This window comes from Azolla caroliniana, unplaced genomic scaffold, assembly GCF_043228905.1.
Source record: "Azolla caroliniana isolate FFs.n. ecotype wild unplaced genomic scaffold, voAzoCaro1.0.p SCAF_41, whole genome shotgun sequence".
In the NCBI taxonomy this organism is placed as follows: Eukaryota; Viridiplantae; Streptophyta; class Polypodiopsida; order Salviniales; family Salviniaceae; genus Azolla; species Azolla caroliniana.
In genome coordinates, this window is record NW_028230476.1 from 46,242 (window position 1) to 59,003 (window position 12,762).

Here is a 12,762-nt window from a genome sequence, read left to right on the forward strand (position 1 = left end):
CCTTGACCTTGACCTCACCCTCGCCCTCGCCCATGCTCTTGATCCGCCACATATGTTTGTCTATGTCGCTTCTAGTGGTGAACTTGGTCTCCTACTTGTCCTTTGACCTAGACCTTTTGACTGTCTTGACCTTGACCTTTTGACCGTGTCCTTGACCTTGACCTTTGATCTTTGTCCTTGTCCATATCCTTGACCTTGACCTCGCCCTCGCCCATGCTCTTGATCCGCCACGTCCGTTTGTCTATCTCTCTTCCCCCCTTACTACATTTCTTTTTTTACCTTGACCTTTGACCTTTGCCCATGTTCCTGGTCTGTCACATCTTCTCCTCCTCGGATCCATGATGTTTTTCCTTCATCTCTGCCCTTGCCACCTTTCTTTCGCTAGACTTCGTCGTGTGACTTCTTCATATTTGCCCTCGGACCCTCACCTTATAGCAGACTCTAGCCTTTGTCTCATGTCGATTGGGCAATTGATCAATCCCAAACTCGTCCTCACACCAACCTTAGGTGAAGAGATCAGACCTTGGTACTACTCCAATACCTTTGTGAGGATTTCATTATTAGTCAATTGAGATTGAACCTAAGTAAATCCCATTGTTTGAGTTTCCTTGGTAATGGATACATACAAATAGACCATCAGCTAGATGAGCCCTTCTTTAAGCATTTGTGAACACTAGGGCCAAAGTTATAGTTACAAGGTAATCAAGTCTTTGTAGTGGTGGATTAGTAGATATGGTGTCAACATTTGAAAGAGGCATTGGCTATGCGCAGACATCCTAGAGTAGTGTAACTAGATGGAGGCCTAGTAGGTGTACTAGTGTTTCTACTAACATTAGGTCCAAAAGCTACCTAAGTTCTTAACAATAACATGAGAAAGGAATAGATGTAGACAGTAGAGGTTTACACTCACAAAGTTCAAATCCATACATATGGATGGCTATTATCTTCCATTCTCTTAAGACCACTATGAGTTTTCATATGCATATTCCCACTTTGTTTTAATTGCATAATAACTTTTTATATACTAGTACTTTCATTTACGCTAGTTGACTAATGTAGGCTACACAACATGGTTGTTTTTGTAAGTCTTGAGGATTTCCAATATTGTCTCGAGAAAGGTACATTATTAGTCAATGGAAATTATGATTATCCTTTCCAAGTGAGTCATCACATTGCCATGCGTTGTTGTTATGTCCTTACTATATATGAATGAAAACTTTGCATCTTGGATGTCTCTTTGTATTGTCTGAATATGTAACTTCTAACTTTGTCTTTTTATGGGTCAAATTCCCAGATTCCCTCATTCATCTGCATCTAGCAAAGCATAAAAGATAAAATTTGCTACCTTTAACATCATCCACCTCATCTAAAGCCTAGGTAGGATGAAAAAAAAAGAATCATATTAAAGCTTGACTCCTTGTTTCTTTATGTGGCACACCATTTGTGGGACCATTTGTCATCTTCCCCAAAGACCCTCTATAGTTCCTCTTAATGGTCACATTTTTGTCATCTCTTTCTTTTCACATTGTGCTGCATTTGCAACAATATTAAATTTTATAGTTTGGCTATGCTTAGACTTGTCTTGCCCCTCGCTTGCCACATGTATTAAGATTCAAAACTATATAGTTACAAACACTATGGGGAATTAAGTATTCAATTCCCAAGAGAGAGGGATAGAGTAGCGCACACTCTTTGTATACATGTGTTGGATGTGTGTTTACACATGAATGCCCTTGTTGGCCATAATGCTCACAAGCCCAAAGCAACTTTGTTCACCTTCGATCCAAAAGACTGTAGATAATGTGTTGGTTGGTAAACGCAGGAAGGAAAGCTTTTTTGTCCATGATTATGTACCATACACATGGATGCACTTCCTTGCATTCGGTTTGGTTCCGGCCTAAAGAACAATTCCCTCGGAACGGGGGTGATAGAGAGGATTAAACTTTGAAGCTAGGTTATGATCATATTTCTCATATCATTGAAGGTGAGTCTTTATCATCATTCCAGATTTATGTATTGGTATCACCAATCTTGTATATTTAGTGATGGTTTCTCTTCATATGTTCACTTTGGCAACTTCCAATATGTCATGAAATTTGTCAAGTTGATCTAAACCTATCCACAATCTATACATTGGAATGACCATGTTTTAGATGTTTTCCATGCACCCTTTTCTTCTCTCAAGGCATCGATCTTCTCCACCTCCTCTTTCATCCCACATGTGGCATAAAGATTACTTAGACAAACATAAGCAGTTGCATCCATCACATCGATTTGAAGTGCATGTTCAAAGGCAAACCTTGCTACCTTCACATTTCCCCATTTTTGGCACGCACCCAAAACACTGTGCCATATTGACATGTTAGCAACGTATGGCATCTGTTTTATTATTGAAATTACTTTGTCCAAGTGTCCTGCACGCCCAAAAAGATCAATCATACAAGCATGGTGCTCTAAAGTCGGCATTATGCCATAAACTTCGCTAATAGATTCAAAGTATACTTCACCCTTGTCAAGTAAACCTGAATGGCTACATAAATTGAGTAAAATTGTAAATGTCGCCAAATCTGGTATCTTCCCTTCATTTACCAAATTTCCAACTAGTTTAAATACCATGTATTCCTTTCCGAGCTGACTAAATCCCGAAATTAATGAAGTCCACGAAACTACATCCCGAACATTCATTTTGTCAAAAACTTCTGTTGCTTCCATTAGCATCCCACAGCTCCCATACATGTCGATCAATGCGTTATCAACGACGATATCAACTTCTAACAACCCATCCTTTACCATCTCAGCATGTATTTCTTGGCCCTTATGCAAAGCTCCAACGCAGCCGCAGCTTTTCAACACACAAGCAAGGGTAACTGCATCTGGAGAAATGTCATCGAAACGCATTCTTTCAAAAAGATGAAGTGCTTCTTGAGCATACCCATGTTGGACGCATCCAGCAATAATTGCACCCCAAGTAATAACATCACGAACCTGAAGATTGTCGAAAACTTCCCTCGCTTCCAGTAGTGCACCACATTTTCCATACATATCAATCAATGCATTGCTGAGAGCAGTGTCATTTGCTAATATCCCCCGTCTGATAATCTCGGCATGTATTTCTTGTCCCTTAGACAAGCCTTCTATTCTGCCACATGCTTTCAAAATGCAAGAGAATGTGCTTTCGTTTGGTTCATAGCCCTTGTGTTGCATCTGCTCAAAACACTTATATGCCTGCTCAGTCTCACCATTTTGAACGTAACCTGATATGAGTGCATTCCATGAGACGACATCTCTTACTGACAAATTGCCAAAGACTTCTTGCGCTTTTGCAAGTGCACCACATTTCCCATACATATCCAACAATGCATTTCCGACCATGACATCTTTTTCTAGCAACCCATCTCTTATTACCTCTAAATGTATTTCTTGGCCCTTATCTAAGATTCCTTGATTTCCACAAGCTTTCAAGATACTAGCAAAGGTAACTGCATTTGGAGACACACCTTCACGCTTCATTTGTTCAAAACAATCAATCGCCTCCGTGTCATATCCAAATTGTGTGTATCCTGCTATAAGTGCACTCCATGAAACCACATCTCGAAATGGAAGCTGATCAAACACTTCTTGAGCTTTTTCCAGAAGACCACATTTCCCATACATATCTATTAAGGCAGTGCCAAGCACTATATCTTTCTTCAAAAACCCTTCACTCGCAATCTTTGCATGTATCTCTTGGCCTGTATAAGACGCTCCGATGCTCCCACAAGCTTTCAACACACTAACAAAAGTGATAGCATTCGGAGATACACCTTCACGTTGCATTTGTTCAAAATGCTTCAGTGCCTCTACACCATTCCCATGTTGAGCATACGCTGTAATGATAGCACTCCAAGAGACAACATCTCGAACTGAAAGTTTGTCAAATATCTCTTGAGATTTACCAAGAAGACCACATTTAGCATACATATCCACCAATGCAGTGCCAACCATAGGATTGTTAACAAGCATATTACCCTCTCCGACAACCGCTGCATGTATTTCTTGGCCCTTATCTGCTGCTTTTATGATTCCACAAGCTTTCAAGGCACAAAGATACGTGACGATATCAGGGCACATGCCCTCGCATAGCATTCTTCCAAAATATTTCAATGCCTCTTCACCATACCCATGTTGGGTATATCCTGTAATGATTGCATTCCAAGAGATTCCATTACGAAACCGGAAATATTCAAATACTTCTTGTGCATTTAGGAGCGCGCCACACTTGGCATACATACTAATCAAAGAACTACAAATATAAACATTTTTTTCGAGCAAGCCCTGCTCAGCAAGATCCCGATGTATTCTACTTCCCCTATGCAAATCTTTCTGCTTTGCACATACCTTCAATAAAGCAATGAAATGACTATCCTCATCACATTTCTCATAGTTACAGCTGTTGCTAAGAAGAAATGCCTGTTGCTCCTCTTCCTTCTTGTGGAAATCTTCTCTTGTTGTGTAATTTACTTTTTTCCTCGTTGTCATCTTCAGCTCCTGAAAATCACTGCTAATGCTGTGTTTGAAAGGGGAGTTTTTCTGCTGTGAGAAATAACAAGGGAATGCATGAGCAGGTAAGGAATCGCTTATGAAACTGGTAATTCCACATTGGACACCCATTCAGCAAATTCTTGCACGATTTTTCGGTCGATCTTATGCCATTTTGATCGATATCAAGCAATCCTTCAGTCGATCACTTGCGATTCTCGTACAGGGGAGGGGTTACACAGTTTCCAATCGAACTTACGATATTTCTCAACATTTTTTAGTCTTCTACATGCTTCTCTTACTTCTGCTCTAATTCCTCCATCGCCCACACATCATCATCCTTCATGATTTTCCTCCCTGCTTCCCTTTGGCCTCAGCTACACCTGTGTTTCCATAGCCAAGGCCTTCATCTTTCTTCTCTCCTTCTTCTTTTCCTTCTTCTTTCCACGGCTAATTCTTGGAAGAAGATTAGAGAAAGATATGGGGATTATATCATGAATCTTCTCTCCTTCTCCTTCTTTTTCTTCTTCTTTCCATGGCTAATTCTTGGAAGAAGATTAGAGAAAGACATCAATTGGGGATGGATTATATCATGAATAAATTTAGCTCTTGAAGCGAAAGAAGATCAAAGAAGGAGACATAGTGTGAACGCGTCCGCTTTACACACACCGATGATGGCCGCTACTTCTCTTCACCGAAAAGACAAAGTCCCTATAGGCCCGAGGGGATCGATTCTGGCATAGTAAAGTGGGAGTCGGCCTAGCTCAGATGGTAGAGTGTAAGGCTCTTAAACTTCTGGTCATGGGTTCGAGCCCCATGGCCGATGTTGCTGGATCGATTCTGGCATAGTAAAGTGCGAATCGGCCAAGCTCAGATGGTAGAGCATAAGGCTCTTAAACTTTTGGTCATGGGTTCGAGCCCCATGGCCGACGTTGCTTACCATGCAAGATTTTCATGAAACTCTAGATACATGGAAGTACATAATAACCACGTCATCAAAGTCCACATGGCCAACCTAGTTTAGATGGTAGAGGGCAAAGTTCTTAACCTTATGGTCATGGGTTTGTGCCCCATGGCTGGCGTGCTTGCCATATAAGATGTTCATGGAACTCTAGATCCATGAAAGTACTTAACAATTACATTGTCAAGTCGACACAGGCATTTCTTGCCACATAAAAATGTGTATTGAACTCTACATGTCAGATTGGTATTATTGGCCATGCAAAAAACACACTCTACATGCTTGACATGCACTCCTTGCCACGTAAAATGTTCAGTATGTGAAAGGCTTTTTGTTATCTAGCTGGCCTAGCTTAGATGGTAGAGCACAAGGCTCTTAACATTGTGGTTATGGGTTTGAGCCCCATGGTTGGCGTTTCTTACCATGTAAACTATTAATTGAATTGTAAAACAATAGAGTATTTAACAAACATGTCAGCATAAGCTCAATACCCCTGTCTAAAGAGCATTTCTTGCTTGCCACATAAAGTGTATATCAAACTTTGCATCTTCGAACATTTCTTGCCACATAAAATGTATAACATGCCTGACATGCATTGCGTGCCACGTAAAATGTTTATGGCACTCTAGGTAGATAGAAGTATGTCGTCAAGCCCGCCTAGCTCATATGATAGAGCGCAAGGCTCTTAATGTTGTGGTCATGAGTTTAAGCCCCATGGCTAGCGTTGCTTACAATGTAAGATGTTCATGAAACTCTAGATACATGAAAGTACATAATAAGCACATTATCAAGTTCACATGGCTAGCCTAGTTTAGATGGTAGAGGGCAAGGCTCTTAACCGTATGGTCATGGGTTCTAGCCCCCTATCTCATATGCTAGAGCGCAAGGCTCTTAACCTTCTGGTTAGGGGTTTGAGCCCCATGGCCGGTGTCTCTTACCACGTAAAATGTTCATTGAATTGTAGATCAATGAAAGTATTTAACAAACATGTCAGGCTAGCTTAAATGGTAGAACCTCATGGTTGGCATTGTTTCCCATGTAAAATCTTCATGGAACTCTAGATTCATAAAGGAACATAACAAACATGTCAGCATAGGCTCAATACCCATGTTTGAAGAGCGTTTCTTGCCACATATAATGTATATCGAACTCTACATGTGGGAAGGGCATTTTTGGCCACATAAGATGATTTTGGAACTCTACATGCTTGATATGCATTGTTAGCCCTGGTTGAAGGGAGAATATGAACAAACAAAAGAAAAAGAAAGATATATTGAAATGGTGGAGTTTTATCTGAGAATTAGTCTTGACGTAACAAGTATTAGGAGGAGATAAAGATACACCTGTAATACTAGGAACGTGGAAGCTTTTTTCTTATCGAGGAAGATGGGTTTGTTTTTAAATATACCACATATTTTTATCTAGATAGACCTTTCTCTGACTATTCATTGCGGAATTACATGCGTTGACCAACCTTGTTAATTAAGCTTGGATTATTGCTCGGTGAAAACAATGTTTATGGCACTCTAGGTAGATGAAATACGCAAACAAGCATGTTGTCAAGCCGTCCTAGCTCAGATGGTAGAATGCAAGGATCTTAACCTTGTGGTCCTGGGTTCAAGCCCCACGGTTGGAGTTGCTTAGAATGCAAGATGTTCATGAAACCCTAGATACATGAAAGTTTATAATAACCACGTCACCAAGTCCAAAAACAGGGCCAACCTAGTTTAGATGGTAGAGGGTGGCTAGTGTTGCTTGCCATGTAAGATGTGTTGGCATAAAAGCCTGACTCCTTCCAATTTGTATTCGGCTTAGTATTCGGCTTAGTGTGAACTCGTCCACATAGTTAAGGCTTAGTATATAAGCAATAACCTGACGTTGTAGAGAAGAGATAGATATATACACATTGTATCAAGGCTCTGAGAGAGAGAGAGAACGTAATAAAGCTTTCCATTAAAGCTCATTTCTGTGTAAGTCTCCGCCTTCCTCCCCTTCTGTGTTGTTTTCCGACATACGCAAACAGGTTCTCATACGCTTCCGCATATGCACACACACCTACCAAACTTTCTACAACTGGTATCAGAGCATCCTTGCTATTCGGCAGCAATAACCTGACGTTGTAGAGAAGAGATAGATATATACACATTGTATCAAGGCTCTGAGAGAGAGAGAGAACGTAATAAAGCTTTCCATTAAAGCTCATTTCTGTGTAAGTCTCCGCCTTCCTCCCCTTCTGTGTTGTTTTCCGACATACGCAAACAGGTTCTCATACGCTTCCGCATATGCACACACACCTACCAAACTTTCTACAACTGGTATCAGAGCATCCTTGCTATTCGGCAACAGACAACAGAAGAAGCTCAAAAGAAAAGATGAGGTCAGTAAAAATCTCAGTTTTCATAGAAGAATATGGCTTCAACATCCGGAACATGAGTTGAAATCAGAATGTTCGATGGTAAAAATTTTGCACTCTGGAAGGAGATGATGTAGGATGTTCTGATCATCAGAAGACAAGTCAAAACTATTCGACACAACGAAAAACCCGCTTCGATGACAGTCGAAGAGTGGAAATCGATGGATGAAATTGCACGCTCCACCATCCGAATGCATTTGGCCGAAAACGTCTACTTCAGCATGGCAAAAGAGACTACAACGTTCTCACTATGGGAGAAGTTACAAGTTGTGTATGAGAAGAAGTCCTCATCTTCGAAACTGATTTTGATCAAACAACTTTTCAACATAAAGATGAGAGAAACCGATTCAACTACCTCCCACATCAACACCTTCAGCCGGGTCTTGTCAGAATTCTCCTCACAAGGGATCAACTTCGAAGAAGAAGTGAAAGCCCTTGCCCTCCTATCCAGCTTGCCGGCGAGTTGGGAGGTATTCTGCACGACATACGCCAATAGTCGACTGATCCTAAATCTGGATGAGACGATCGGCCAAGTCCTCACTGAGGACATTCGGCGAAAATTGATGGGACTTGCCATTGATGAATCGGTAGAAGCCCATCACTCGACTGAATCGTTCGACCGATAGAGTCGTATGAGAGAACAAGCCGACAAAATCGTTCGGAATACCAACCGATCAAAAACGAGGGGAGACCGACAACGATTGAAGTCGAGAACGGGCCGATTAGGCGAATTCTGCACACATTGCAGAAAAGCAGGGCACAATGTTTTTCCAACTCTTGGTCAATCAAGAGGAAAGAGAATGGTCGCCGATCTGAGTGAAATTGAGGTAGACCCGATTCAGACCACTCTCCAGCTGGCAACCAAATCAACGTTGTCGACTCTCCATCGGGAGAAATTCTCTCCTTAGAGGACTCTATGATCGGGGAAGTCCTCTATAGTGCACAAGAAGCACACACGTGGTTACTGGATTCCAGTGCCACATTTCACGTGACCCCAAACATAGAAGGTTTTAGAACTATTTGGCCGACACCAGCGACACAGTCAGTCTGGGAAACGAGTAGGATGTTAACTCTTAGGGCCGGACAATGGCCTAACACAGGGTGTCTACGGAAGACACTTCACCAAAGGGGTGTTACGGCAAGAGGATTAGGCTCAACGATTAATTCGACTTAATTAGGTTACTTAGCAAGATCGTCCTTAATAATCACACGCGTAAGATATAACAATGAATGCAGAACGGCAATTAACACAGAGAGATAAAACGCTAAGCTTCATTAATTATCCGCTCCACATTACATTGTATCCGGGCCTTTAAATAGGTTTCCGATTTGTAGTACAAAACAGTGCCATCCGCACCTGTTCGGGATCGGTCCGGATCCGGAACGACATACCGATTCCGGTCCGTCCGTCCACACTAATAGCTCACTTACAACCATTCCTTAGTAATTAAATAACTCCTTCGTTTCACACTCTGGTCTCCTTTGCCGGCCGGTAACACATGGCACGCCCGTGGGACAGTACCTTGTACGTCGAATCCACCATCCGACCCTTGCTATTCTTCATCCAAAATATCCAGAATGCTTTGTTCGAGAGTCTCCAATGGTTCATCTGGAATTGGTTGTTGTTGTGGTTGTTGTTGTTGTTGTTGCTGCTCCGTTGATGGCTCTTGCGACTGGTCCGTTGGTGGCTGCTGCGGCTGCTCCTCCGTTTGTTGCTCTGACACCGACGTTACCGTCGTTGCTCCCTCTGTCGTAGTGGTCTCTGGTTGACTGGTTCCGGCTTGGCCCTCGTCCGACGACGGTTGCTCATCACTAAGGTTAACCGTTGCCGCTTCCCGTGCTTTTTCTTCCCGAACCCGGGACCACTCGTAGCTCTCAAACTGGATTTGAGCGTCCAGCCTATCATCGTCTAGCTGAGCTACGAGTTGCCGGACGTGCACCAGCTGTTCATCCGCCAGGACTTGGAAGTCTTCGGCCAGCTCATCCCGTATGGCGGTGAAGTCCTCGGAAGTCAACGTGTAACAATCATCTCCTTCCTTCCGCCGATTTTCCACGTCTGCCCGTAGCAATTGGAGTTCCGTCGTATTTTGTGCCCACTTTGTCCACCATCTTATGGAGCTTTCGTCAATCAAGCGTTTTGTCTGATTCAGCCATGCCCGGAGGATGCACTGAATCCGGCCCGTTCCCATCTGCGATTTGATCTCCGCAGCTTGCCGTTCCTCCTTCAATTGCTTGATGATTTTGATGTTGTCATCCGCCTGCTCCTTGTAATGCGTCAATTACCCTTGATATGTGCTTTGTAATTTTTGCAATACCGTTGACGCTCTCTCCCTTTCTTCCTGCTGCTGCCTTTGGAGCTCCATCCGGACCTTCTCCGCCTCGTCCAACCGTCTTGTATTTTCCGCTCGTTCGTCGGCGAGCGCCGTTGCGGCCCGATCAACTTCCTGCCGGAGCTCGACCATCCGTTCCTTATGCTCCGTTTCCAGCCGTTTGTAGTCCCGGTGCAGGTGCTCAAAATCATCTGTCTTTTCCTTGAGCCGTACGTTGATCTGTCGACGGGCCCGGTCCTCGCGGTCCTTCTGCTGGTGGAGCTCCTCGTTTAGCCGTTCAATTTCCGTTTCCGCCGTCTTCCGCAACTTGTCCTTTTCCTACAGCACTTTGTCTTTTTCCTCCCTTAGCCGGTCGTAAGCTTGATGGCCTTTCCGAAGGCTCTCCTCTGCCCGGCGGAGGTTCTCAGCAGTCTTCTTTAATTCTGCTTCGGCTGCTGTCTTCTATTCCTGTTCACGGCTCCTTAGCGCTTCTTGTGCGGCAAGTTCATCTCTCAATTCCGCAAGCTCCTGGGCTTGCACCGCATCTCTCTCTGGAACGGTTTCCGTTGCCGGGGTCTTATTAGTATGTATAGGTTGGTCTGTTTCTTTATTCTGTACACTTACCGGAGTCACCGGTGCTTGGATCTGTGTTGCCGTTAAGGCCATTTTAGCCATTTCTGCCGTGACCTGATCCAAGTCTTTTTCAAGGCACCGGATTCTGGATTGGGCCGTCTCTAGTTGTTCGGTTGTGACGAGCAACCGTTCGCTTTGCGTTCTTTCTTCCGCCTCAATATACCCCATTGCTCCGGCAATCTGTTCGCCTATCCACCGGAGCCACAGGCTACCGGTGCATTGTTGTTGCGCTTGCACGGAGGTTTGACGGATGGGCTCGCTTGTGGGTGGGTGGTCCCGCCTGATTGCGCCGAGTTGCAATTCCGTTTCTGCCCGTGGACCACCCAACTGTCCTGGTTCCCCTTGCGCTTCTTCTTGGTTGGCCGAGGGAGGCTGCATTGACCTTTCCGGCTCTGGCGGAACGGGACTTGCCAGTGGTGCCGGTGGTGTAGGGGCTTCTGATTCCGGTGCCATGCGCACCGGTTCCGGTTCCTCCCTTGGCGTGGGAGTCTCAGTATGGGGAGCCGATGTTCCCTCCGTTTGAGGGTCTGAACGTTTCCCGGCTGCCTCAACAGTCCTTGCCGATGACCGTCGCTGGAGGTGCTCCGTAGGCTCCTCCTCTATTTCCTCTTCCTGAGTCTCGGCATTGAGTTTCGCCGCCAAGGGGTCCACTTCTCTATTCACCGGTCGGCGGAGTGTAATCTTTACGGGCCGTACCGGTGGTTCCACTTGCGCATCTGTTGGCCGCTTCCGGCTGGCGCTCTCCTTTCCCGCTTGTTCTGCGTCCGCTGCCTTCCCCTTAGTGGCCTTAGAGGCCAACAACTGTTGTCTTTTGGAAGCAGTCTTTGGGGTGCCGTCCGCCACTCTTCCCCGCTTCTTGGGCTGGACGGGCTGGACGGGTGGCACAAGCAAGGTGAGCCACTGCGTTACTGCGTGCCATATCTTCCGTCCGTCTCGGCCTTCTTTGCCGTCTTTTCCTCTGACGATCTCGATCGCCGCACACAAACCGTCTGCGATCAATACCGGCCAATCCACCTTGATCCCTTCATAGGTGGCGATGATCATCCCTGCCCGGTTCTGCGGCATGACAGGGGGTCTAGGGTACACATGGCCGTATTCGTGGAGCACACGGGCAATCTCGCGGAACAACATATCTCCGCCGCCCTGTGTCTGGTAGCCCTTGCTGCCTAGGGAGTACTCACCAAAATACTTGATGAGTTGCTCCGAGGTCAGATTGTCGATCGTGAATATGCCTCCCTCCGGACAGTCTGTTAACGCACGGATCACCTCCTCCGTTATGACCTCTGTGTCGATTTCTTTGATCACCTTGTCGGCTTCTTTGTGTGGCGGTGCCTCCATAATCGTCAAGATGCCCTCGAGCTCGTGTTGCTTTAGCCATTTCTTGGCGGCTTCCGACAGCGTTTGCGGGTCCATGTCTGTGTCGAGGTCGGATTGTGGTGGTGAGGTTGGATGGTGATGAGAGTGAGAGTGAGAGTGAGAGAGAGAGAGTTCAGAAAGCGGGGGTTCTCTGCGCGTAGGTTCTCGTCTGATGATATTCCAACGCCTTGGTGCTTCTGTGCTCCTGGGTTCGCGAAATGAGAAGGTCTCCATGCGCTGTGGTTTTTCTTTGTGCATTCTGGCACCTTTTTCGAGCGTGTGCATGTCGTGTGCTAAAATAGTATTATGTCCTATGGCGGCGCTTAAATGCCCACTACGTACCTGTTGAGAACTCGACGTTCCTTATGTTCGACGCTCAGCCACAACCGAGATTCTTTTCATACACAGAAAAACAGGTAATGAAACGCGACACAAAAGGGGAGAAATGGTACACAGGAGGTTTACGTGGAAAACCCCAAAATAGGGGAAAAACCACGGCAGCCCACAGGCTGCAAACTGTCACTATGTAGGAATATACAACAGTGAGTTCACTGAGGCAACGACCTCGTGCT

At 44.9% G+C, this 12,762-nt stretch overlaps 1 protein-coding gene across 1 annotated transcript; it reads right to left on the reverse strand.

Moving 5' to 3' along the window:
• Positions 1–1,058: 1,058 nt before the first annotated feature.
• LOC147849507 (pentatricopeptide repeat-containing protein At2g03380, mitochondrial-like) lies at positions 1,059–5,109 on the reverse strand. The gene has a single exon (XM_087337460.1). It carries the CDS (start codon positions 4,648–4,650, stop codon positions 2,116–2,118), a length of 2,535 nt encoding a protein of 844 aa, XP_087193586.1. The 5' UTR covers positions 4,651–5,109; the 3' UTR covers positions 1,059–2,115.
• Between the last annotated feature and the right edge of the window lie 7,653 nt (positions 5,110–12,762).

What these genes read in the sequence shown, in the direction of transcription:
- LOC147849507 (XM_087337460.1), bottom strand. Translation starts at nt 4,650, where the DNA reads ATGGGTGTCCAATGTGGAATTACCAGTTTCATAAGCGATTCCTTACCT.